At 37.8% G+C, this 26,826-nt stretch overlaps 1 protein-coding gene across 10 annotated transcripts in view; it reads left to right on the forward strand.

Annotated features, from left to right (window-relative positions):
* The window catches only part of LOC150092750 (xylosyl- and glucuronyltransferase LARGE1-like), a 676,688-nt gene that overhangs the window by 493,068 nt on the left and 156,794 nt on the right, over nucleotides 1–26,826 (forward strand). For all 10 annotated transcript variants that reach the window (XM_090414755.1, XM_090414753.1, XM_090414752.1 and 7 more), the window contains 2 exons: nucleotides 3,385–3,414; nucleotides 13,440–13,598. In XM_090414755.1, coding sequence (XP_090270881.1) covers nucleotides 3,385–3,414; nucleotides 13,440–13,598 — 189 coding nt within the window. The remainder of the gene's footprint in view (nucleotides 1–3,384; nucleotides 3,415–13,439; nucleotides 13,599–26,826) is intronic.

The raw sequence follows: 26,826 nt of genomic DNA on the forward strand, positions 1-26,826 counted from the left end.
TCCTTTTCTGAAAAATATCCTCTGAATTAATCTTATAGAAACCCTTCAGTAATTTGAATGTCTCAATCATATCACTCCTTTTCTGCCTATCAACCAATTTCTGCAACCCACAAATCTTCAGCCTGTTCTCATAAGGTTCATTCCATAGACCTGCTATCATCTTGGTCACTTGTCTCTGGATCCTCTCCACCTCCTCCCCATCAAGAAGAAACCCTGGTGCCCAGATCTGGGCACAGTAGTCAAGATGGGGTCTTATCAAGGCTTGATACAGAGAAACAATAACTTGCTTGTCTCTGCTCGTCAAAGTATTCTTCAGTAACCAAGTGATTTGATGAGCTGATTTAACCACTTTTTCTATGTGCCCCCTAAACTTCAACTCCTTATCCACCAACACTCCCAAATCCCTGGCCTCATCAATCTCTTGGAGTACAGCTCTATCAATGTGGTATACTGCTGCTAATCTTTTCATCCCAAAATGCATAACCTTACACTTTGCCACATTAAATTGACATCCATTCTCCTTAGCCCAGTCCTCCAAACTATCCAAATCATCTTGCAAAATTTCGACATCATGTGCATTCACTATTGCTTTACCCAACATTGCATCATCAGCAAACAAATGAACTGTTCCTCTCAGATCCTTTCCTATATCGTTAATGATGAAATTAAATAGTAGTGGTCTAAGAAGAACCCTGCGGCAAACCACTAGTCACAGGTCATCTTTTGGACTCTACTCCTGAATAAACTACTCTCTGATATCTCTCCATCAACCACCCTCCTATCCATCTCACCAACCCTATATCCATCCCCATATGCTGCAGTTTACTGATTAGAATTTCTTGTGGTATCCTGTCAAAGGCCTTAGCAATGTCCAGCAGTATCACTGTATATACCCATTACCCTTCACCAGTTCAGCCATCACTGTGTTATAAAACGTGAGGAAGTTACTGAGGTATGATCTACCCTTCACAAAACCATGCTGTCCCCCATACAGTATCCCATTTTCATCTATCCATTCCTGTATTTTTCTCTTGACTACTTTCTCCAAAACCTTGACAACGACTCCTGATATGTTGATTGGTTAGTAATTTGCAACAGCAGTATTATTATAATTACTTGTACTGTGTGTTATATGCTGAGGTCTGATTTGATATGGAATTGTTGCTGTTTTTCAATATTTTCTGGAAAAGTAGTGTTTTAGCATAATAGTGTAATGTCTAAGATTTTTTTATAGTTAGGAGTCGACTGTTGGTATGTGTTGATGGATGGGGTACTCAGGAGTACTCAGGAGTACTATTTGGGCACTCCTGAGCCACTGTTTCCATCAGCCTGTTTTGTAATGAGTTTAGATTCATTAAGTATTGCGATGCAGAATCATAGCAAGATATGCCATATCTCAATATAGACTTACCTAGGAATTTCTAGATGATTTTTCTAGTGTTTGGAGACCTTGTAAGATACAATAATTGTGCAGTTTTTGTGTATATAGTTAATGTGTATTTTCCATCGCATATTGTAATCAAATTGCAGCCCTAAGTATTTGATGTTTGTAATTTCCTGGATTGTAGGGCAAGGATAGGTTTTAGTTTTCTTTGGACATTGTAGTATATGACATTTCAGTGATATGTGTGAGAGATCTACAGCCATTCGAGGGTTTCTAAATATGATGAGTTGAGATTTAATGCTGTTTATTACAATAGAATTACGCATGAGCCGATCAGTGATTATGTTGAAGTCTGATTGTAAATGTTGTAACCCTGTTGATGGGTCTTCATGTATGGATATGAGTAGTGTGTCATCTGCATACTGGTAGATGTGACTGTATATTTGTAGGTTGGATAGATCGTTTACATATATATTGAAAAGGCTTGGCAATAGAATTGTCCCTTAAGGAATGCCACAAGTAATCTCAGTCCTGTTACTGTAGGTATGATTTATTTTTGTAATGTTAGTTCTGTTTTTCAGAAAATCTTGTTTTTTTTTCCCCTTATGCCTACTGCTTCCAGTTTTTTAAAAGTTGTGAAAATAATAATGATAATAATAATGATAAAGAATATAATAATAATAATAATTTTTTTTTAATTGCATCTGAAAATGACCTTTCACTATCACTGAGTATTATGTTTGATTTATGTAACTGCTTTTATTATTATTATTATTACATGACACCTCCAGGGAGTCCAGAGACTCATTGGGGGAGGGCACCTATTCTACAACTCTGTCTCCACCACTCAATCCACCAACTACTACGTACTGCAACTACCATCATCAACACCAGGGTTTCCCAAACTGCATTCCACGGAACACCAGTGTTCTGTGGAAAGTGAATAAGTGTTCCATGAAAAATTATCAAAATTAATATGAGCCTGGAATGGTTTTAAATGCTGCGACAAGTTCAAACATATTTGAAAATCAGGCACTTCTCATTTTGCATGTGGAATGTTCTATTAAGACCAGCATATGCTGGCCTTGACTCAGCCGCCCATGGTTGCCGACATCTCCAAGCACGAGTGAAGTACAGAGATATCTATTCTAAGAAATGTGTGGTCAATATAATGCACTACAGTCTGGCATGCCTGTAGTGTGCACTGTCGCATTTTTGCGATGCAATACAGCCTGCTTCAGCAATAGTGTGCGCTTAGCTTTACATTGAATATGAAACTGATGATACTCACTCTAACCAAGGTGTTCCATTAAAATTTCAGGATTTGTGAAGTGTTCCGTCATAGGAAAAATTTGGGAAACACTGATCTACACCAATGCCATCTACTGCCCACCTCTAGTATTTTCATAAACAATCACAAACATCCATGCCCATGGCAGGATTTGAACCCGCAACCTTTTGGCTGAAGAGTGGATATGCTAATCATTCGGCCAACCAGGCTGGCAATAAATATAATAATAATAATAATAAATGCATGCTAATGTATTTTCCTATTCTTAAGCAGAATTAGGACACCTTGAAAGATTAGGTAGCAGCGCTACTTAACCTTTATGAGTCAGTTCGAGTAACCACTCGAATCATGAAGAAAACTATTGACAAAAAACATAAGTTCTAATAGTGTTCTGCATGATCCTAGAAGGAACATTTCAAGCAGTGAAGATAATTTTTATACATTACTTTTGAAATTAAAATTTATGTTTTAATTTCATAGATAGGAAAGAATTATGGCAGTTTAATAAAGAAATAACTTTGTGTCATTAGAACCTTGGGAGATGAAGATAGGATAAACTGATGTATTTTATCTGCAGTGATATATTGGTAGTGAATCTGTATAATATATAAAAACCAAATTTAATTATTCATACGCACATATACAGACTGATGCTCTGCTTTACAGAATATTAAAAATGTTTTTTCTTTTTTTTTTAATTATCTTACAGCTTTGCTACACTGAAGTTCAAGATTTAAAGGTACATTTCATTCAGTTTTAATAATTTTGATTTTAATAATAATAATAAAAAAAAAAATTTTGTAATATTACTTATCTAGTCAAATTTCAATTTATAAATTTGAAATCAGAAAAATCTAATATAGTAACTTATTAAAGACATGTGATCCCCCCCCCCATTATGGAGTCATTTGTTAGAATGGGAGCTTGATGGTCCCACAACTGCTTTTAACAAACATCAATAATTGGTGGATTTTTATATTGAGGATATTCATATTTATCTTAATATTTAATCCTACCATAGAGATGATCTCTGTTTCTAACAATTATTTTTTTTAATTCCGAGTGTACCTATATGTTATTATATGCACAAGGGTTCACTCCAATTGGTGCAATGATCTTAACTCTTTCTTTCAGAATCCAAATAATCACTGACTCAAGACCAAAATACAAAATAAACACATTTAATAAAACAAAAACTATATATACATACACTTCAAACAACTTTACATAACTAATTACAAATTAATTGCATCCAAGGCCTTTTAAAAATAAACTTACACTTAAGACTAGACTAAACACTTTGTTTGCACAATCACAAAATGCTCATAGCCAGTTTCTTTCTCTGTCAAGGCCCTTTTCCTAAGATACATGACTCTATTCTTCATTTTACAGGATCCTTTCTCATCACTTATGTAGCACACATTAACTCTTCCTGACTTAATTCTTTCTCTTTTCTTCAGTAGAAATAATAGTCAGATCTGGTGTCCTTAATACAGATGAAACTTCCTAATCAGAGTTTTCTCGAAAATTCCTTTAGAACGTAAATAGCAAATTCTTCTTTTATTCACTAAATGCTTATTGACAGTCTTACTCTGCCAATTAAAAAAACTTACAGTTCTACGATTCCCTTTTCGGAATCTACTATAAATCTTTCAATCAGTGTTTCCTCCAATATTCCTTTTAAAACGCTTTATAGCAATATTTCCCTTTTATTTATCCACATACTTATTCCACATTAAAACTTAATAGTTCCACGATTCCTTTTTTGGAATATACTATTAATTTTTCTCCAACTGTCACATAAAAAAACTCAAGTTCCTCCGAACCTAAATATCTGCCGACCTGTGTTCTAAATTCCTCTCGAACGCTCTCTTGTTTACAGCCATTACTCAGATACCGAACGCTTTCTTGTCAGCTGTCAATCACTCATCAAACTTCTCCGCGAGCATGCGCACTCCTTGGCAAGCGAGAAACTAAGTACTGTATAATGGCTGACACGTTGTCTCCGTTAGCGACAAGAATATGTCCTCATAAAACACAAAACTTAATATTTCAAACCATAATAAATTTGTTTAAAGTAACACAACTAATCAAATCAGGTAAGTACATTAAATTTTTAACTGTTTTACATATCACTTTTAACAAAACAATTTCCATAACGGGCACATCGCAAGTGCCGGCAATGCGTGTTATGAAAACAAAACTAATAAACATACTAACATAAACAATACGTAAAAATATTCAGAATTTTAATTATGATTATTTTTACAGTAACTTATTAATGACATGTGATTTCCCCCCCCCCCCATTCTGGAGTCATTTGTTAGAATGGGAGCTTGATGTCCCACAACTGCTTTTAACAAACATCAGACCAATCAGTGTAAGATAGCAGTTCAGTGTTGAAATAACCAGCAAAACTGCAAATAACCAATATTGATATGATCACTTTTTAGACTTTTCCAGTGTTAGGCAAAGTTCGATTTTGAGATCCTTGGTAAATTTGCAATTAATTATTATTATTATTACCACCCCAAGACCTCATGGAGTCAAAGACTCATCTGGGAGGTCCTTTAATCACACACACAACTCATCATACCGTGTTTTAAACACATTCAAACTCTTTGCAGACACCACATTCTCAGGCAAGGCATTCCAATCATTCACAACTTTGCATGAAAAAAACCTGCCTCTCACTACCCTACTCACACCCTCTTTATACAGTTTCCAGGATGACCTCTAGTTCTCCCCTGATCTCCCACTATTCTCTGTAGAACTTCTCCAGCATTGATCCTATAAAACCCCCTCACCAACTTGTAGGTTTCTATCATATCTCCCCTCTTCCTCCTGTCCACCAGACTCTGCAAATTACATCTTCCCAATCTTTCCTCATACTCGACATTCCAGAGGTCAGAAACTACCTTAGTCAGTCTCCTTTGGACCTTTCCAACATCTCTTCATCCTTCTGAAAACCCGGTGACCAAATCTGGACACAATAGTCCATGTGTAGCGTAATCAAAGCCTTATACAAAGGAACAAGAATTTCCCTACTTCTACACGTCAGTGTCCTCTGCATCATTCCCAGAAGCCTTTGTGCTGTCTTCACAATTTTGGTGATGTGTCCCCTAAATTTTAGATCCTTATCCACTATCACCTCCAGATCTCTTATTTCCTCTACCTCCAACAATATATTCTCACCAAGCATAAATTCTGCATACCATCTTTGTTTTCCAAATTTTAAAACCTTACATTTTGCAACATTGAACTCACATCCCCATTTCCGTGCCCAATCACTCAATCTATTCAAGTCTTTTTGCAAGACCACAACATCTTCACTACTCTTTATGGTTTGTCCCAACTTTGCATCATCTGAAAACAACTGAATATCTCCATCCAAATCTTCACCTATATCATCGATATACAAGTTAAACGGTAATGGATCTAAAACAGACCCCTGAGGCACTCCATTAGTGACTTTCCTTTTCCTGGATATTGCTTCCCCATACACAACTTGTTGATACCTATCAGATATTATATTATATTGATACCTAATTGATATTATAATAACTGTTATTTGAACTTTTCTATTAATAAGTTGGAGTTTAATATTCAGATAATCAGCAAAATTGAAACTGATTTAAATTTCCACACTATGTATATGCTGAGTAAGCATTTGATGTTTAGGTAATTGCTAAGTCTACAAATCATGGACAGTAGAATAATCAGCTTTCACATGATTATATCAGAGTTAGAAAAGGTCAGATATTTGGTGGATGAATACTGTAATTCATCATTTCTTATACTTTCCAATCAATTTATTCAAGACTAGAAAGTTTTGTACTATATAATTTTGTTATTATCATCATTCATCTATGGAATTACACTTGTTAGATTATGTTCTCATTAACTATTATTTTGTTCATATATCATATTCTCTCCAGACAAACATTTGCATTATAAAGAGAATTTTTATCACACATTGTGTTTATTATATATTATCATATATTGTGTTTCCCTGGAACCAAGATTAAGAATCTTAATGATGCCAAAAAAATGTAGAGAATGAAGGTTATGTTTATTTTGCCTGGTACAAATGAACTAGCAGTGACAAGATATGAAAAAACAAAAAAAAATGTGAGAAGATATGAAAGCATTGCTGGTGCAAGTGATTAAGAAGAGTGAGAAAGTAAAAGTCACTAGTCTGTTGTCATGGTCTGATAGAGGTGAGCAGAGACAAAGAACTGATTGTGAATGAGTCAGCATGCATATTGTGGAGGAGGAATGGAATGGTGTGCAGTTTATAGAAGGAAGGATTGATATAAAGTGGATGGTTTGCATTTGAATGGATTTGGAGTTGGGTATCTTGAGAAAGTATTGTTCATTGAGAGTTCAGAAGTGCAAGTTCAGGGAAACTAAGATGTTTGAGGGTGTGGGATGCAGGTGATTGTGCATTCACGCAACCTACAGGTTAGTAAACGGAGAGCAATCAGATGATATTGAATGTAATTCTCCAGATTTTTAATTTTAGGGGGCTAATCAGCACAAGGTATAAGGAAGGTTATGGGATCAAGGGGAGGGGTATTGCAGTATATATTTACTAATACCAGAAGAATTTGGGATAAGGGCAAGTAGCTCAACTCAAAGGTTTTAGACATTAGTGAGTTGTTTGGCTGAGGATGATATAATCATATAGAGAGAATGAAAGGGAATTAATATTTTGATAGGAGACAGAGGGAATAGAATGAGGGAAAGGTTTTGCTAATGATAGCAGAAGAAGTGAAGTCAAAAAGACTAGAAGTATATAAGCAGGACAGGAATGCAGAGGGCAGTTCATTTGAGGCAATCTGGTGTAAGATAGAGGCCAATAAGATGCAATATATAATTGGTGCTGCTATAACCCAAGATGTATAAGGGAGAATGTAGATATCATCATCATCATCAAATTCCTGCCATATACCATCAAGGGGTGTACAGGATATGGTAGTACTACATGAAAAATTTACATTATTACTAACTTCCTATCTACAATTTTCCTCCAAATCAGTCTGTTATTTGTCAAGACTCCAACATTATCAGATCTTATATTTCTATCGTCTAAGGCACTTTGTACCGTATCAATCCACCTATATTTTTGTCTTCCTCTGGGTCATTTTCCTGCCAACTTGGCTGAGAACACTTGTTTTGCTGATCTTTCCTTACCCATTCTGTTTAAGTGATTAGCTCTGCTAACGCATTCCTGGATGCTGACAATGTCAAGTTCTTTCCTAATATCTTCATTTTTAATATTGTATGATATTGCCATTGATGCCATCTGTTCACACCTATAATCTTTCTTAGGACTCTCATATCTGCGGTCTCAAGTCTTTGGTCAAGTGTTTTACTTCTAACCCAGCTCTCAGATCCAAAACTGGTTTGAACACTGTCTTGTATACAGCTAATTTAGTGTTCTGACTAATTTCTCTCCTATTCCATATGAATTTATTCAATTTAATTCAATTTAATTCAATTCAATTTCCATATTTAGTTTACCATCTTCACTAAAAATCATGCCTAAGTAGCTGAAATATTTTACTTGTTCCACAGGTTCTCCGTTCACAACGCAGTTGACATTTTCAACGATTCTGCCTATTTTCATTGTCTGCCTTTTTATTGCTGACTTTCATACCATATCTATTACAACAGTTATTCAATTTAGTCAGGGAATCTTTAGGGAACCATTAGTTTATACGAGAATTGTGGTGAATGAAGTGGAGGTGAATGGTCTATTACAGAACTTTAATGTGAATACATCTGTGGGATTAGATGGTATACTGGCATGGTCTTACGTGAAGCAGCTAAAGAATTAATAGTGCCCTTGACCATGTTGTTTAATCTGAGTCTCGGGTCTGGTTTAGTCCTGAAGGTGTGGAAAGAGGGGAAAGTAGTTCCGCTGTTTTCCCCACTTTATAAAGGAGGATGCAAAACTACTGTTGTAAATTACTGACTGATCAACATATCAGGATTGTTGTCAAGGTCTTGGAGAAAGTAGTCAAGGGAAAAATACAGGAATGGATTGATGAAAATTAAATACTGTATTGGGGGACAGCATGGCTTTGTGAAGGGTAGATCATGCCCATATAAACATGGTTTTTAGACAATATCAGTTAAGCAAGATGGAAATGATATACTAAGTGGAAATTATTTCCATTCCCATCTATTTGCTGAAAGATTTCATATTATGAATCTTTAAGTATTAGATGGACTGTACTATCTCAGCTGCCAACATCAGTTGTGCTATATCAATGTCTTGAGCAACACTAGTATTTTCCACACTTATCCTTTTTCTGTTATTATGCAGTGTTCCTTATTTTTCATCTGAGTTATACATTCACTGATGATGATGTCAGTTATCTGATGAAATAGAGGACAATAAATATGATATATTTTCTTCATTTGCATAAATATTCCTTCTTCCTAATATCATATTGTACACATACTGGCCACTAAATTAGAAACTTTTATTTAAGACCGTATTGGGACTCCTTTAGCCTGAATAACAGCACAAATATGGTTTGGCATAGATTCCATGAGGTTTTGGATTGCATCCACAATGCACCAGGCATATACCAGACAGGCCTTTAACTGGCTCAGATTTGATGCAAGAGGACGTTTTCTCCAGATGTTTTTCAAACCTATTCCATATATTATTCAGGCATCTGGAGAGATTGCTGTTCTGAACGAGTCAGTGTGTCCCAGGGAGGATGATAGCAGGGGTGGCCTCTTGTGGGAATGGATACTTGGGAGAAGGGAGACAATGTCAGGTAACACTGAGCCCAGTGGAGTCTAGAAGGGATAAGGCTGGGTATAGAAACAATGGCATTTATATGCTGTATACTAATGCCAGGAGTATCCGGAATAAGGGAGAGGAAGTGGTGGCGCAGATAGCATCAGCCTGGCCAAAAATTATTGCGATCACTGAGACGTGGTTGACAGAAGAGGATATAAAAACAGGAATAGAAGTCGCTGGGTATAGCATTTTTCGTCAGGATAGGAGGGGAAAGTGTGGTGGTGGGGTGCTGCTTATGATAAGTGATGACCTATGTCCTCTAAGAGTGGAGAATTTGGAAGGAAGTGAGACAAATGATTTTGAGAGCGTATGGTGTGAGCTAGAGGTAGGCAAGACAGGATATTTAGTGGGGTGTTGCTACAGACCCAGGAGCACAGAGGATGGGGACCAGGAGATGTTTAGACAGCTAAGTTTGGCAAGTGCAAGAAGAATGATTGTTATGGGAGATTTTAACTTCAGTAGTATAAATTGGAGAGAGGAACATGCATGTAACAATAGGGGAATGGAATTTCTAGAATTCTTGAGGGACAAATGTCTTAGGCAACATGTAACAGAGGGAACAAGAGGTTCAAAAATTTTGGATTTGGTTATAGCATCAGAAGAGTTGATAATAACTGAGTTGACGTCTCTCCCACCAGTTGGAGAGAGTGACCATATGGTGTTGACATGGAAAATGAATAGACATGCAGGAGTATCAAAGAGACGGGAACTTATGTGGAATTATAAGGCAGGTGATTATAATAGTCTTAGACGTCAACTTCGGGAAGTTTCATGGAGGGAGGAATTGGACGGCCGGGATATCACCAGTGCGTGGGAAATTGTGAAAGAATATTTGTTATCAGCAATGGTAAGTTGTATACCACGAGTGAAGAAGAGGGCGCAATTTGGAGTAAAGTGGATGACAAACAACATTAAACAGGAACTGCATGCGAAAAAGAGGCTATGGAGGAGATATAAGGAGACAGGTGAAGAGAGGATGGGTGAAGAATAGAAGACACAGGCCAGAAGAGTGACTCGTGTGGTAAGGAAAGAGCAAAACTGGAATATGAGAGGAGATTGGCCCTAAGATCCAAAGAAAATCCTAGGGAATTTTTTAGCTATGTGGCCAGTAGGAGGAGAAATGACTGTGGAAGAATGATATTGTGGGATAAAAATGGGAATAGAGTGACTGATGCAGAGGACATAGTGGAATTGTTCAATGAACACTTTATTGGAGTATTTCATCCTAGAGGAGTCAGTTTTAATGCTAGAGGGATAGGACTGGTACGAGGTCTGGAGGTACAGGAGGAGAGTGTGTTTCAGATACTGAGTACTCTGGATGTCAGTAAAGCTGTGGGACTGGATGGTATTTCGCCACGAGTTTTGAGAGAATGTGCTAGCGAATTGACAATACCTTTAACGTGGCTTTACAATGAAAGTCTGGCTTTGGCAAAGGTGCCCAGGGAATGGAAGGAAGGTAAGATAGTGCCATTGCATAAGGGTGGTAACAGACTGGAAGTGTCTAATTATAGGCCAGTCTGTGTGTCATCAGTAGTTGTTAAGATCTTGGAGAAAGTAGTGAGGGACCGTGTACAGCATTGGGCAGATGAGGGTAATGTTATCTGTGAGAATCAACATGGATTTGTGAAAGGACGCTCTTGTTTTAGCAATATGCTAGCCTTTTATAATAAAGTTACAAGAGCATTAGATGAGGGAAAGGCATATACTGCAATTTTCTTAGACTTGGCGAAGGCATTTGACAGGGTGCCACATGATAAGCTGATATTTAAGTTGCAGCACATGGGTCTGGATGTCAGATTGGTCAACTGGATTCAGGATTGGCTGTCTGATAGGTATCAGAGAGTTGTGTATGGTGGAGCAGTTTCCAGGAGGCAGAGGGTTACAAGTGGGGTCCCACAGGGCTCAGTACTAGGACCTATATTGTTTAACCTTTATATCAATGAGATAGCCAGTGGATTGCAGGGGGATATTCAGTTGTTTGCGGATGATGCGAAGCTGGGAAGGATTATTAGTAATAGCGCAGATGTGGTAGCCCTGCAAGAGGATTTAAATAAGCTAGACATATGGGCAAATGAATGGGGGTGTCAGTTTAATGCAGCAAAATGTAAGGTCTTGAGGTTTGGGAAACATCGATGGGATGCTGCATACTCTATGGGAGGAGTTATACTGGAGGAAGTAGGGGAGACAAGAGATCTGGGGTTGATGATTGATAGAAACCTGAAGTTTAGGGGACATATTGCAAAGGTGGTGAAGGTAACACAGAGTATTGCTGCTATTATGAGAAGGACACTGACCTGCAGAGATAAGAGGGTTATCATTCCGTTGTATAAGTCTCTGATCAGACCACACTTGGACTATTGTTCTCAGATTTGGTCCCCAGGATTTGAAGGGGATAAATTAACTGTGGAAAGGATACAAAGACGGATGACAAAGATGGTTTCAGGATTGTACAATGATAGTCATGAGGATCGGCTGAGAGAATGTGGACTGCAGAGTTTGGCGGATAGAAGAAGGAGAGGTGATATGATTGAGACTTTTAAACTGTTGAAAGGTGGTTACAGGGTTGACACTGGGGAGTTCTTTTGCTTGGTTGAACAGCGGGAAGGAGAAGGAGTGATGACAAGAGGCCATCCCTGGAAGTTATGAAAGGAAACTGTGAGCAAGAGGGTAAGGAGTGGTTTCTTTGTGTGGAGGGTGGTTGAGCCGTGGAATGCATTGCCTGATGGAGTGGTGGGAGTGAGAACGGTCAGTGACTTTAAAGAGTGGTATGATAAACTTTGTGTTTCTCAGGGGGGGACCTCCCCTCGATGAGTCTTGACAGACTTTATGTCTTAGGAAGGACCTCCCTCGATGAGTCTTTTGACTCCTTGGAGGCCTGAATAATAATAATAATAATAATTCTCAATGAGGTTCAGATCTCGGCTTTGTGGTGACCAAGGAAGGTTGTGGAAGTTGCTGTCATGTTCACAGAACCAATAAATCAATAAAGAACAATTCTTGCATGATGGACAGTACCACTGCTGTCCATGCAACAACTGCCACCTGCTGGATAAAAAGTCAACATTGCAGAATGGACTAGATCAGTAACAACATTCAGATATTCCTTAGAGGACACTTGACCTTCTATCAATATCAGAGGACCTGTTCATGCCAACAGAACATGTTCCACACAATGACATTGCCTTCAGAACCTTGAGTTGTGTTTACAAGGCAAGCAAGGTTCATTGCTTCCTGCCAAACTCTCTGCCTAACATTGGTACAGTGACTCATTGGACCACATGACTGTTTTCCATTTTTCCATTGTCTAGTCACGGTGTTCTCGATACTACTGTAGATGAACCTTCTTGTTCTTCACAGAAATCAGTGGTTTCCATATGGCCATGTGACTGCCAGTACCAATCCTCTTCAATTCCCTGTGCATAGTTTGGTGAAATATGGATTGGGAATAGCCTTCATTAAATGCTTTAGTCAAATGCTGCACACAGGAAGTTTTGTTTGTTCATACAAGGCTTTGCAGGCGATAGCAATCTCATTCCTGACAGACTGTCTTAGGACCATACTTATGCCTCTTAGACAAGCAATGTGGGTTATTTTTTTGCTGATTAAACACTTGGGATATCTCACCTTTTGAGAAACCAGTCAGCTCTGCTGTTTTCAAAGTCATTGCTCCTGCCAGATGGGCACCCACAATAAGCCCTTTATTGGCACTCTGAAAGATCCTTTGTTTTTCCCATTGTGATCACACTGTTGATGATTACTGAACACATGGTGATGCATGTGACAAGTATTTGCCTATACTCTGTAAGTGATGTTTATGTACCTCTGCATAAAGGTTTCTAATTCAGTGGCTGGTATGTGTATTTTTAATTTTATAAACATGTTAAAAAAGGAATAGAAATACAATCAATTAATTTTCTAGTAAGACTCATTTTTAATTACAGGTTATTCACTGGAATTCTCCCAAAAAGCTTAAAGTTAAAAATAAACATGTAGAATTTTTCCGGAACCTGTACTTAACATTCCTAGAGTATGATGGAAATTTATTGCGAAGAGAATTAATAGGATGCAATAACAGCAAAGTAACACATGTGCAAGAAGCAGTAAGTATGTTTCAAATTTTATTTCTTTATTTAACTTCATATTTTATTTGCTAATTTTTCAGAATTTCATGAATTTTTGTTTTGAAATTACATTTGTAGCATACAGCATGAATTTTACAATAATTACTTGACTGGTGAACAGCACACTTAATAACAACTGCCATTATTCAGTTAATTAATTGAGTTAATTATGCTGTTATTATTGGGATTCGAAGCTATCTGGTGAAAAGAAGAGTTGCTAAGAGGCTCCTGAAAGATCAGTGATTTTTGTTGATTTATTTAGTGTTTACTTAGATTTATTATTATTATTACCCCAAGACCTCATGGAGTCAAAGACTCATCTGGCTGGTCCTTTTATCACACACACACACATCTCATCATACCGTGTCTTAAACACACTCAAACTCCTTGCAGACACCACACTCTCAGGCAAGGCATTCCAATCATTCACAACTCTGCATGAAATAAACCTACCTCTCACTCCCCTACTCACACCCTCTTTATACAGTTTCCAGGGATGACTTCTGGTTCTCCCCTGATCTCCCACTATTCTCTGTAGAACTTCTCCAGCATTGATCCTATAACAACCCCTTACCAACTTGTAGGTCTGTATTATATCTCCCCTCTTCCTCCTGTCCACCAGACTCAGCAAATTACATCTTCTCAATCTTTCCTCATCTCAACATTCCAGAGGTCAGAAACTACCTTAGTCAGTCGCCTTTGGACCCCTTTCCAACATCTCTTCATCCTTCTGAAATCCCAGTGACCAAATCTGGGCACAATAGTCCATGTGTGGCCTAATCAAAGACTTATACAACGGGTGGATAGGCTTATGTGTTTGTCAGACATTTTTTGTAATAGATTTCACGGTTTGATATGAACACAGATGGATAAGAAAATAACCATTTATTAACTTAAAAGCTAATATTTCGCTGGTATTATATCCAGCATCTTCAGAGCACACAACACAAAGTTTGTTACAAATGCAAAACAACCACAATCTGGCGTAACAGTGGGGATAGTAAAAGTAATTGCAGCGTGCAACACAAGACTAAAGTCCTAATATGGCGCCCTCTAGGTTTAAAAAAAAAAAAAAAAAATTCAAAGCTTTGAAATAATAGTCCAAATGATAGTCTTAGAAAGTTTGAAAAAATGAAATAAAATAAAAATAATAAATATTAATTTGGTCTTAAGATGACTGCCCCCTCCAAAAAAAAAACTTATGCAACAGAACAAGAATTTATTATTATTATTATTATTATTATTACCACCCCAAGACCTCATGGAGTCAGACTCATCTGGGAGGACCTTTTATCACACACACAGCTCATCATACCGTGTTTTAAACACATTCAAACTCTTTGCAGACACCACATTCTCAGGCAAGACATTCCAATCATTCACAACTCTGCATGAAAAAAACCTGCTTCTCGCTCCCCTACTCACACCCTCCTTATACAGTTTCCAGGAATGAACTCTGGTTCTCCCCTAAACTCCCACTATTTTCTGTAGAAACCCTTACTAATTTGTAGGTTTAAATCATATTTCCTCTAACCAGAATCCAAACAGCAGTCAAAACAGTGGACAGAAGCCAGTTGTTCAGCACCAAAGACAAAGTTGGTTCCATCAGCATCTTTTGGTATGCTAAAGGCATTTTGTTTATTATTATTATCTTGAAAAGGGTAAAACAATAACCAGGAAATATTATTCCGATCTTTTAATCAGAAGGATGAAAAAATTCGTGAGAAAAGACCCGGTTTGCAGAAGAAAAAAATCATCTTACATCAGGACAATGCACCTGCCCACAAAGTGTTTTGGTGGGGAAAATTAAGGGATGTGCACTATGAATTGCTGGAACATCCTCCCTACTCCCCATATTTGGCTCCCTCTGACTTCTGTCCCTTTCCAAAACTAAAACTCTTCCTTCTCAGATCTTACTGAGAAGCACTACAGGGATGGGATAATGACGCTGGAGCATCGCTGGAATAAATGTATTAGTCTTAAGGGAGATTATGTTGCAAAATAAAAATAATTTTGAAATTATAAATTTGTTTTTTCATTGTTATGCCGAGAACTTTTCAGACCACCCTCGTAGTTATGTCTTTAACTGAAATGCCCTCTGACACTATAATCAAATCTAACACTCTTTGACCTTAAGTTCCTTCTGTCACATGCTGTTTGAGGAAGTTGTCCTGGAACAGCTCAATAAATTCATTTTCATGTTTCTCATGAGATTCTGCTGCTACCTAATCAATATTTGGATAATTAAATTCACTCATTATGATTACTCTTTTCATGCTCGTCTCCTCTATTTGATGATGCATTTCTTCATCACTAGCAACTGTTCCACTAGTTGTTAATGATGAACACCCAACTATGAAATTGATCTTTTTAGATTCCACTTCACACCAGATAGCTTCAAACTCACTGCCACATGAAATATTGTTATATTGTTAGTAGTAGTAGTACTACAATCTTAGGTCTCAACTCTAACTGGATTTAAGTCATCCGATATCATTAGCAGCACTCACCCTCCTCTCCTATCTTCTCTATCAATTCTAAAAATACTGTATCCTTTACACTCAATACCAGTTAGTATGTCTTATTCTGATAGGCAGGTCTCACTAATGCCTACAATCTGAGGTCCTAACATATTGACCAAGGCAACAAACTTTACCCCTTTGTTTCTGATACTCCTAGCATTCGTGTACACACAGTAATCTACCTTCATGTTCTTGTGTATACTCTTGTTTGCAGTCTGCATGATACAGTTGGACAACTTGCAGATCTCTATTCTTCTCTAGTGCCTTATATATGTAGACATCTTTGCACATGTTTTATGGTCCCAACGGACGAACACAAAGTCAAAATTGTTCTCTCCTCATGAATATTTCCATGATAAAGCTCATTCCGATCATTAACACAGTTTTTTAACATTGTCACTCTTACACTCACATTCTTACCTTTATAATTTAGTTTCCCTGACTCTCTGTGTTTGGTCTCATACCAGTTATTAGTTTTTCAAGATTCCTAAGTTGGCTAAGCTAAAGTCAACTCAAGAGTTGACTCAAGATGGCTAAGACTCCTTAGCCTGGTTAGCCAAGTGGTTAGCATGTCTGCTCTCCAGCCAAGAGGCTGCGCGTTCGAATCCCACAATGGGCATGGATGCTTATGATTGCCTTACTTACTCTGTGTAGAAAGGGAATCTGCAACCCTACCACTTATTCTCACGGAAGGCTTCGCTCTCAAAACCCGGTGAGGTAGGGAGTGAATATGGACATCAAATAATAATAATAATAATACAAGCTGTCATGAAAGGTTAGCATACACTTGTATCTGCCAAAACTTTCATAGTTTCTATATTCAGCTATGAAATAATGTTGAATTCAATATCCACTTAATTTGGATAATTTTGCATTGCCAAAAGTGAAGCCTTTTGGCTCTCTTTTTCAGTAATTTTTGGTGCTTTTTGCAATGTGACACCTTTTTTTAGCAACTGGTATCATAAAGTACAAGTTCTGCATCCTGAGTATCCTTGGTCTAGCTCCCACTGACGAGACCTCAAAAAAGGTCGAAACCGGTCTGGGTAGTGACCTCCCCCCATAATGTATAACATCATACATCTCCTAGGAGATGTGTTTTACATTGATCGGAGCTTGCTCCACCTTTACTATGAGTTGCCCTGTCATGAAAGGTTAGCGTACACTTGTATTGTTAAATCTTGAACAGAAGGAATTATAATAATATAATACCCGTTGTTCAGATTTAACAAGTATCAAAAATCCTGCAAAAATACTTGTCTGTTAATAAGAGAAACTGAATGTAAATGAAATGACATTAATGTCTTTTCCTTTAAATTTTGAATATTGTATCGAGTGTTTTGTATGACAAAAATAGAAATAGTATATGTGGTGAATTGTGCATATCTATACCAAGGTTAAGCTAAAGTTCCAGACAAAATAAGAGGATTAAGGAAAGGTCAACGTTGCCTTGGAAATGCAATGACAAGCAATGGTATCGGGTGCAGAGTATCGAGGTGCCAAGTGGACGATGGCATAAGAGTGGGAAGGTCATTGCAGCCGGATATATAGAAGTTTACGACGCCGAAAAGGGGCTTTTTTTTTTCCCCTGTTCTTTTTGGATAGTCGATGTTCCAGTATGGTCTGGAGTGGAGTGTCCGAGTGCAGTTATGTGGCCAAGTAGAATTTCGACGTGAGATTTAGGATTCTGTACGGCAATGAAGTCAACTTAACCCGAGGAGATTATGCGGAAATATGAGGTCGGAGAACGGCAGTTGAGCTTCGCAAGAATCGTAGGCAATGAATCGTGACCGTATTCCCAGACCTACATGCAAGAAGCAAAGTCCAGAGGAACATAGCAACAAAAGAAACTTGTCTAGGGAGAAACTGGTGTGAAATTACGAGCCACAGGAATTCAAAGGATGTTCGCAAGTAAAAGCCAGAGAAATCTCGACTTCAATACCAAGTAAGAACTTTCCATTTGTCTAGTAGGAAGAAAATTAGTAAATTTTGTGACGCTGAATGAAAATTAACTGGAATTGTACTTTATGTAGTAATGCAGGACTTTAGGAACTATACCATTAGATGAGATCAATTACTCTGTGCTAGAGATCATAGCTTAAGGTCATCGGGTGCTTAAGGGTCAAAGCTGTATAACTGAGAGGAGACCTCCACATAGCCTTTAAAGGAATGCAGAGAACCGACCAGCGCTTCTGACCTAATGTCCAATCCTCACCTTCTTGTGGTACACCCTGTTGGGTATCTATCTGGATACTGAACGAACGAGGATGGGCTGACAATTTGGGATGTAGCCGACCAAATTGTATTCTTATTGGCTTAAACCAAACAAAGAAAATTATGGTACAACATGACAAAATTTCATGCCGGCTGGGGCATCGCCCGGTTAAACAAGGTCCCTGTTGTTTTCGCCAGGGAACCAGGGTAAACAGCAAAAAGACAGCTACTAGAACAAACCCTAAAACAAATATTTTGGGAACTCAAAATCACCAGAGTTGAAGATTGGTACTATCAACATAAGCTGAATGGCAAAGAAATGGAGCTAGCTGAGGAAATAGATAACTACCAGATCGACATAATAGGGGCACCTGGAACAAAAAAAAGACAAAAACTAGTGAGATCTTTCTGAGCAATAAATAAAAAATTTTATATTCAAGAAATGACAATCAAGGAAAAGAATGAGTAGCCATAGTATTCAGCACTAAATACGAGGCCAATCTTCTTGAATGGCAGGCAGTCTCAAGTAGAGTGATATGGGCAAATATCAGAATGGGAAACTGGTATAAGGTAGAAGTGGAAGAATTTTTTGAGGCTCTAGAGAAAGCTACTGACACAATGAAAAAAGAAAAGTTGGTTCTTGTTGGGGATCTAAATAGCAGAGTAGGAAGTGATTGTCAGACATACAAAAATATTTTGGGAAAATTTGGAGAAAAGAGCAAGGCTAATAATAATGGCAAATACCTGTTTGATTTCTGCTCAGGACATGGACTGGTTATTATTAACACCATGTTCCAACATAAAAATGTGCACAAATTCACATGGAGAGAAGAGGCTAGGAATAAGAAAAGTCTCATTGACTATGTTATTGTTGATAGTGATGTTTTCTCCCTGGTGCAGGACACTAGAGTGTACAGAGGATTTGAAATTGGAAGTGATCACTATCTAGTCTTGAGCAGGATAAAATTGAATTTCATATTGAAAAGAATAACATGTAAGAAAGTTTTAAAGCGAATAAAAGTTGAGCAGCTCTCAGATGTGAACTGTAGACTAAAATACACAAAGATTATTGAAGATAAAATGAAAGAGTTTGAGAACAGGAACCAAACCTTGGAGATTCAGTGGCAAACCTTGAAGAAAACCCTGATTGATTCAGCCAGAGAGGCATGTGGTGAGGTTGTCCTGCAAGAATAGAAAAATCAGAACTCCATGGTAGACACAGGAACAGGAAGTTAAAGAGGCAGTGAAGGAAAAGAAGAAAGCATATCAAAAGTTCCTGGCAAATAAGTCAGCTTGTGCTCTTATAGAATACAGAGACAAATGTAAGAAAGCTAAACACTGTGTAAAACTTGCTAAACAAAAGTCATGGAAGGACTTTGACAAGAACATAGAAAATAAATATCAAGAAGGTGGCAAAATATTCTGGAATTTGTTGAAGAAGCTCAGAAATGGAGGAAAGAGTGCTGTCAAAGGAATTAGAGATGATAAAGGTGACATGAAAACAGTAGAAAAATATATCCTTGAAGAATAATTACTTCGAAAAATTGCTAAATGAAACAAGCAGTGATAGCACAGTGGTAAAAAACACTCAAAAGGCATACAGTCAGGAATACATATCCATACTTGAAGTAGAAAAAGCCATCAAAGGCTTGAAATGTGGAAAGGCAGCAGGAATAGATGATATTCGATGAAATGCTTAAGTATGGTGGTATAAAAGTCTTACAGTGGCTGCACTGCATAGCTCAGAAGGCCTGGACAGAGAGATAAATTCCCGATGATTGGAGTAGAGCTCTCATAGTACCCATATATAAAAAGGGAAATAAAACTGAATGTGAAAATTACAGAGGTATTTCCCTAATGAGTATTCCTAGTAAGATTTATGCTAGTATACTTGAGAAATGGTTGAGAAGAGTTGTGGAGGAAAAGCTTGGTGAAGAATAGGCTGGATTCAGGCCAAATAGAGGCTGTCAGGATCAGCTCTTGACTTTATGACAAATAGTTGAGAAAGCATGGGATTATAACAAAGATCTGTATTTAAGTTTTGTCGATCTGGAAAAGGCATATGACAAGGTGCCAAGACAGAAGCTATTCAATTGGCTGCAGTTATATGGTGTCAATGGGGCATTATATCAAGCAATATTTAGTCTTTATTTGAGTTGTAAGTCAGCAGTTAGGATTGAAGGAGGTACAGGAAGATGGTTTAATGTTAAATCTTGTGTGAGACAAGGATGTACATTATCCCCTCTGTTATTCATTATCTATATGGATCATATTATGAAGGAAAGTGGTATTAAATCTGATATTAAAATTGGAGAAGTTAATGTCAGCTCTTTGCTTTATGCAGACGATGTTATACTTCTAAATATATCTGCTACAAGTCTGCAAGATTCCCTGATTAAATTGAATAACTGTTGTAATAGATATGGTATGAAAGTCAGCAATAAAAAGACAAAGACAATAAAAATAGGCAGAATCGTTGAAAATGTCAAGTGCGTTGTGAATGGAGGACCTGTGGAACAAGTAAAACATTTCAGCTACTTAGGCACGATTTCTACTGAAGATGGTAAATTAAATATGGAAATAGACAACAGAATCAACAATGATGGTATGATAGGAATTCAATTGAATAAATTTATATGGAAGATTAGAGAAATTAGTCAGAACACTAAATTAGCTGTATACAAAACAGTGTTCAAATCAGTTTTAACTTATGGATCTGAGAGCTGGGTCAGAAGTAAAACACTTGACCAAAGACCAAAGAAATGAGAACACAGATATGAGAGTCCTGAGAAAGATTAGAGGCATGAACAGATTTCATCAATGGCAATATCATATTAAAAACGAGGATATTAGGAAAGAACTTGACATTATCAGCATCCAGGAATGTGTTAGCAGAGCTAATCTCAGGTGGTATGGTCACTTAAACAGAATGGGCGAGGAAAGATTAGCAAAACAAGTGTTCTCCACCAGGTTGACAGGAAAATGACCCAGAGGAAGACCAAGATATAGATGGATTGATACGGTACAAAGTGCCTTAGACAATAGTAGAAGTAACAGATTGATTTGGAAGAAAATTGTAGATAGGAAGGTAGTAATGATGTAAATTTTTCATGTAGTACTATCATATCCTGTACACCCCTTGAGGGTACATGGCAGGAATTTGATGATGATGATGAGAGATCATAGCTAAGTTATAGAGTATAATTCTAGAATCTGATGTTAATAGATAATTCCGGAACCTGAGTTTTATTCCTGAACCTGAGTAATTCCTGAACCCGATAATCTAAAATTAGCTAAGTTTTTAAGGGGTATGTTTCTAGGCACGTAGTCCCTGAAAAGTTCATAATTAGTTAAGGGACAGGAGTGTATAAAATATATTGAGTTGCTTAATAGACCCTATATGTTAGACTCAGTTAAATTTATAAAATGATAATTGTATATTTCTTTTTCTTAGTAATGAATAAATTCTTTTCTTGTCAAACAAATAACTTGCCTGATCACTAAATTCAATGCACTGCTCATAAACAGAACCTATGCGTATGTATTTTGATATAGTCACGACTGCAAAATGAGAAACATATATGATTATAGTATAGGAATAAGATAGAGAATTAAGGATTGTATGCCATACTGAGTGTTTTAATCTTGGATAAAGAAAATTCTCTTATCCTGTAAATTTTGGTGGCACAGCTTAAACAAATAAATTTCCAAAATTTTTAATCAGATTGAGCACTTAAGCTAACAAAGAAACTGGCTTTAGCCTAGGGCACTGTCTTTGTTATCAGAGTTTCGAACACTCGAGCAATACATTAGTAGTAGCCATAAATTTGAACTACTACCAAGGATTAAGATTAGACAAGGGGCAAAACATAACATATAAGTAAATAACCAAATTAGCAGATTTTTCAAAGACAAAGCCAAACAAGAATTAAGTATAAGATTTAATTGATAACATAAAAGAAAATAACCAACGATATATTTTTTACAGTATCTGCTGAAACTTTTATAGTCTCTATATTCGGCATGAAACTCTTGTAGTTTTTATATTCGGCTATAAAATAATGTTGGATTCCATATCCACTTAATTTGAATAATAATAATAATAATAATGATAATTATCATTATAATTATCATTATTATTATTATTACGCAACTCCAAGGAGTCCAAAGACTCATCGAGGGAGGCCCTAACATCATGTCAAGAACAACTATTCGACATTCAATTATCTATCATACTTCGCCTTGAAATCATTTACAGTCATCGCACCCGGAACAGACTCTGGCAGCTTATTCCACTCGTTCACCACTCTCCAATTAAAACCCCTAGCTCTAACACCTTTGCTAACCACACTCTTGCCCAGCTTCCATGCATGGTCCCTAGTCCTCCCACCACCAGTCCTATTTTCAAAAATATCTTCTGGATTAATCTTATAGAAACCCTTCAGTAATTTGAATGTCTCAATCATATCACCCCTTTTACGCCTATCAGACAAATTCTGCAACCCACAAATCTTCAACCTGTTCTCATAAGGTTTATTTCGTAGACCTGCTATCATCATGGTCACTCGTCTCTGGATCCTCTCCACCTCCTCCCCATCCAGAAGAAATCCTGGCGCCCATATCTGGCCACATTAGTCTAGATGGGGTCTTATCAAGGCTCGGTACAGAGGAACAATAACCTGTTTGTCTCTGCTTGTTAAAGTATTTTTCAGCAACCAAGTGATTTGATGAGCCGATTTAGCTACTTTTGTGTTGTGCACCCTAAACTTCAACTCTCTATCCACCAACACTCCCAAATCCCTGGCTTCATCAATCTCCTGGAGTACAGATCCACCAATGTGATATACTGCTGCTAATCTTTTCAACCCAAAATGCATAACCTTACATTTTGTCACATTAAATTGACATCCATTCTCCTTAGCCCAGTCCTCCAAACTATCCAAATCACCCTGCAAAATGTTGACATCCTGTGCACTCACTATTGCTCTGCTGAACTTTGCATCATCAGCAAACAAATGAACAGTTGCTGTCAGATCCTTTCTTATATCGTTAATGAACGAATTAAATAACAGTGGTCCAAGAACTGAACCTTGCGGCACACCACTAGTCACAGGCCATCTTTTGGACTCTACTCCTGAATAAACCACTCTCTGATATCTCTCCATCAGCCACCCTCCTATCCATCTCACCAACTCTATATCCATTCCCATATGCTGCAGTTTACTGATTACAATTCCATGTGGTATCCTGTCAAAGGCCTTAGCAAGGTCTAGTAGAATCACTGTAAACCCATTACCCTTCACCAGTTCAGCCGTCACTGTGTTATAAAACGTGAGCAAGTTACTGAGGCATGATCTACCCTTCACAAAACCATGCTGTCCCCCATACAGTATCCCATTTTCATCTGTGCAATCCTGTATTTTCCTCTTGACTATTTTCTCCAAGACCTTGACAATGATTCCTGATATGCTGATCGGTCGGTAATTTACAACAGCACTCTTGGAACCTCCCTTATGCAGTGGAACTATTCCCCCCTCTTCCCCCCCCCCCCCCTTGGGACTAACCCAGACCCGAGACTCAAATTAAACAAAATGGTCAAGGGGACTGACAATTCTTTAGCCACTCATGTATGACACGAGCTGGTATACCATCCATTCCCTCAGATGTATTGACATTCAGGTTTTGTAATAGACTATTCACCTCCACTTCATTCACCACAGTTCCTGTATAAGCTGTTGGTTCTTTCATTCCTGCAATGTCACCACCTGGATGATATACTCTTGCAAAGTGCTCGCTCAGTAATTCCACTATATCAACTGATTCGGTTACCTCCCTACCTTCGGCATTCTTTAAAATCATTCTGCCATATACATTTTTTCTTTTAGATGCAACATATCGAAAAAACTGTTTAGGATTCTCCTTAACCTGCATGGCTTATGTTCTATCATAATCCGCTTTTGCTTTTCTTACCACACTCGTTACCCTTCTGGCCTGTGCTTTATACCGTTCATGTATCTACCTGTCACCTTTCTCTTTAAATTCCCTCCACAGTTGTTTCTTTTTTTGCAGCTCAAGCTTAATGGTGTTATTCATCCATTTAACCCCTACTTGATTTATTATTCGGACTCTAGGTATACAGTCAACCATTGCCTCCTACAAACACTTCTTAACCACCTCCCATGCACTATCAACATCCAGCCCTTGCTGTTTTACATGCCATGGCACTGAACCAATCAAACTCCTATGCTTGCCATACTTAACCAGCCCTATAATTCCACATATACCCTGTCTTAATTGTAAATTCCACACCTTTAGCCACCTCCCAAGTCAAGACCCTATGTTCACTCTCACCAATTGGTGGCAATGTGGTCATATTTGTTACAGCCAAATTCTCAGATGCAATTACTCGGTCAAGCACTCTCTGACCCCCTAGTATTTTCCATTACATGCTATTGCAAATAGTTATCCCTTAATAACCACATAAAATCCAATTCCTTCCTCCCATGTGTCCTCTCCTCCTTCCAATCAGTGCTACCATAGTCGAAATCTCCCATAATAATTACCCTCCTTCCACTCATTTCTTCTATTTGCTTATTATTATTATTACTATTATTACTAAACAAGACCTCATGGAGTCAAAGACTCATCTAGGAGGTCCTTTTATCTCACACACATCTCATCATACCGTGTCTTAAACACATTCAAACTCCTTGCAGACACCACACTCTCAGGCAAGGCATTCCAATCACTCACAACTCTGCACGAAAAAAATCTGCTTCTCACTCCGCTACTCACACCCTCTTTATACAGTTTCCAGGGATGGTCTCTGGTTCTCCCCTGATCTCCCACTATTTTCTGTAGAACGTCTCCACCATTGATCTTATAACAACCCCGTACCAACTTGTAGGTCTCTATCATATCTCCCCTCTTCCTTCTCTCCACTAGACTCTGCAAATTACATCTTTTCAATCTTTCCTCATACTCGACATTCCAGAGGTCAGAAACTACCTAAGTCAGTTGCCTTTGGACCCTTTCCAACATCTCTTCATCCTTCTGAAAACCAGGTGACCAAATCTGGGCACAATAGTCCATGTGTGGCCTAATCAAAGCCTTATACAATGGAACAAGAATCTCCCTACTTCTACACGTCAGTGTCCTCTGCATCATTCCCAGAAATCTTTATGTTGTTTTCACAATTTTGGCAATGTGTCCCCTAAATTTTAGATCCTTATCCACTATCACCCCCAGATCTCTTATTTCCTCTACTTCTTACAATATATTCTCACCAAGCATAAATTCTGCATCCCATCTTTGTTTTCCAAATTTTAAAACCTTACATTTTGCAACATTGAACTCACATCCCATTTGCTTGCCCAATCACTCAATTTATTCAAGTCTTCTTGCAAGGCCACAACATCTTCACTACTCTTTATGGTTCGTCCCAACTTTGCATCATCTGCAAACAACTGAATATCTCCATCCAAATCTTCACCAATATCATTAATATACAAGTTAAATAGTAATGGCCCTAAAACAGACCCCTGAGACACTCCACTAGTGACTTTCCTTTTCCTGGATATTGCATCCCCCCATACACAACTTGTTGATACCTGTCAGATAGCCAATCTCCAATCCAATGCACTAATCTAATATCCAACCCCATCTGCTCTAGTTTAACTGTCAACTTATCATGAGGTACTCTATCAAAAGCTTTTGCAAAATCCAAGTATATTACTGTGTATCCTTCTCCTCTGTCCAAGGAAACAGTAACTTTATTGTAATAAGTAAGTAGATTACTAAAACATGACCTCCCTTTAGTAAATCCATGCTGTCCATCAAAGATTATACCATTGTTGTCAACCCAACTCTGGATCCTAGTTCTCACAAGCTCCTCCAACAACTTAACCACAACAGCTGACACACAGATAGGCCTATAGTTTGATGCTTGAGATCAATCACCTCCTTTATGAAGTGGCACAATCTTGCCCTCCTTCCACTCTTTAGGGACTTGACCAAGTGCAAGACTCGTATTAAAAAAATATGTCAAGGCAGGTGTCAACTCTCTGGCACATTCCTTCAGAATACGCGGTGATATATTATCAAGTCCCACAGCCTTATTTACATCTAGTTTACTCAACTCCCCAAACACCTCTTGCTCACTTACAGTCAGTCTCTCCTCCCCATCATCAACTGCCCTTAATCTCTCCATGAAGTCACATTCACAAGATTGAAACATCTTTATGAATTGCTCATTAAGTATCTCCACCACACATTCTACAACAGCTGTCTTTATACCATTTCCTCCAATCAATGTCATCCTTCCATAATCATTCTTTCTTTTGCTGGCTACATATCGAAAGAACTCCTTAGTATTCTTTTTGGCTTCATTAACTAACTGCATTCATACCTCTCTTTAGCTACTCTCACCAACCAAGTCACCCTCCTTGCCTGGTCTTTGTAGACCTCATGAAATT

The sequence above is a fragment of the Typopeltis vanoorti genome, chromosome 25 (assembly GCF_054136105.1).
Source record: "Typopeltis vanoorti isolate ZY-2024b chromosome 25, IOZ_Tvanoo_1.0, whole genome shotgun sequence".
Taxonomy (NCBI): Eukaryota; Metazoa; Arthropoda; class Arachnida; order Uropygi; family Thelyphonidae; genus Typopeltis; species Typopeltis vanoorti.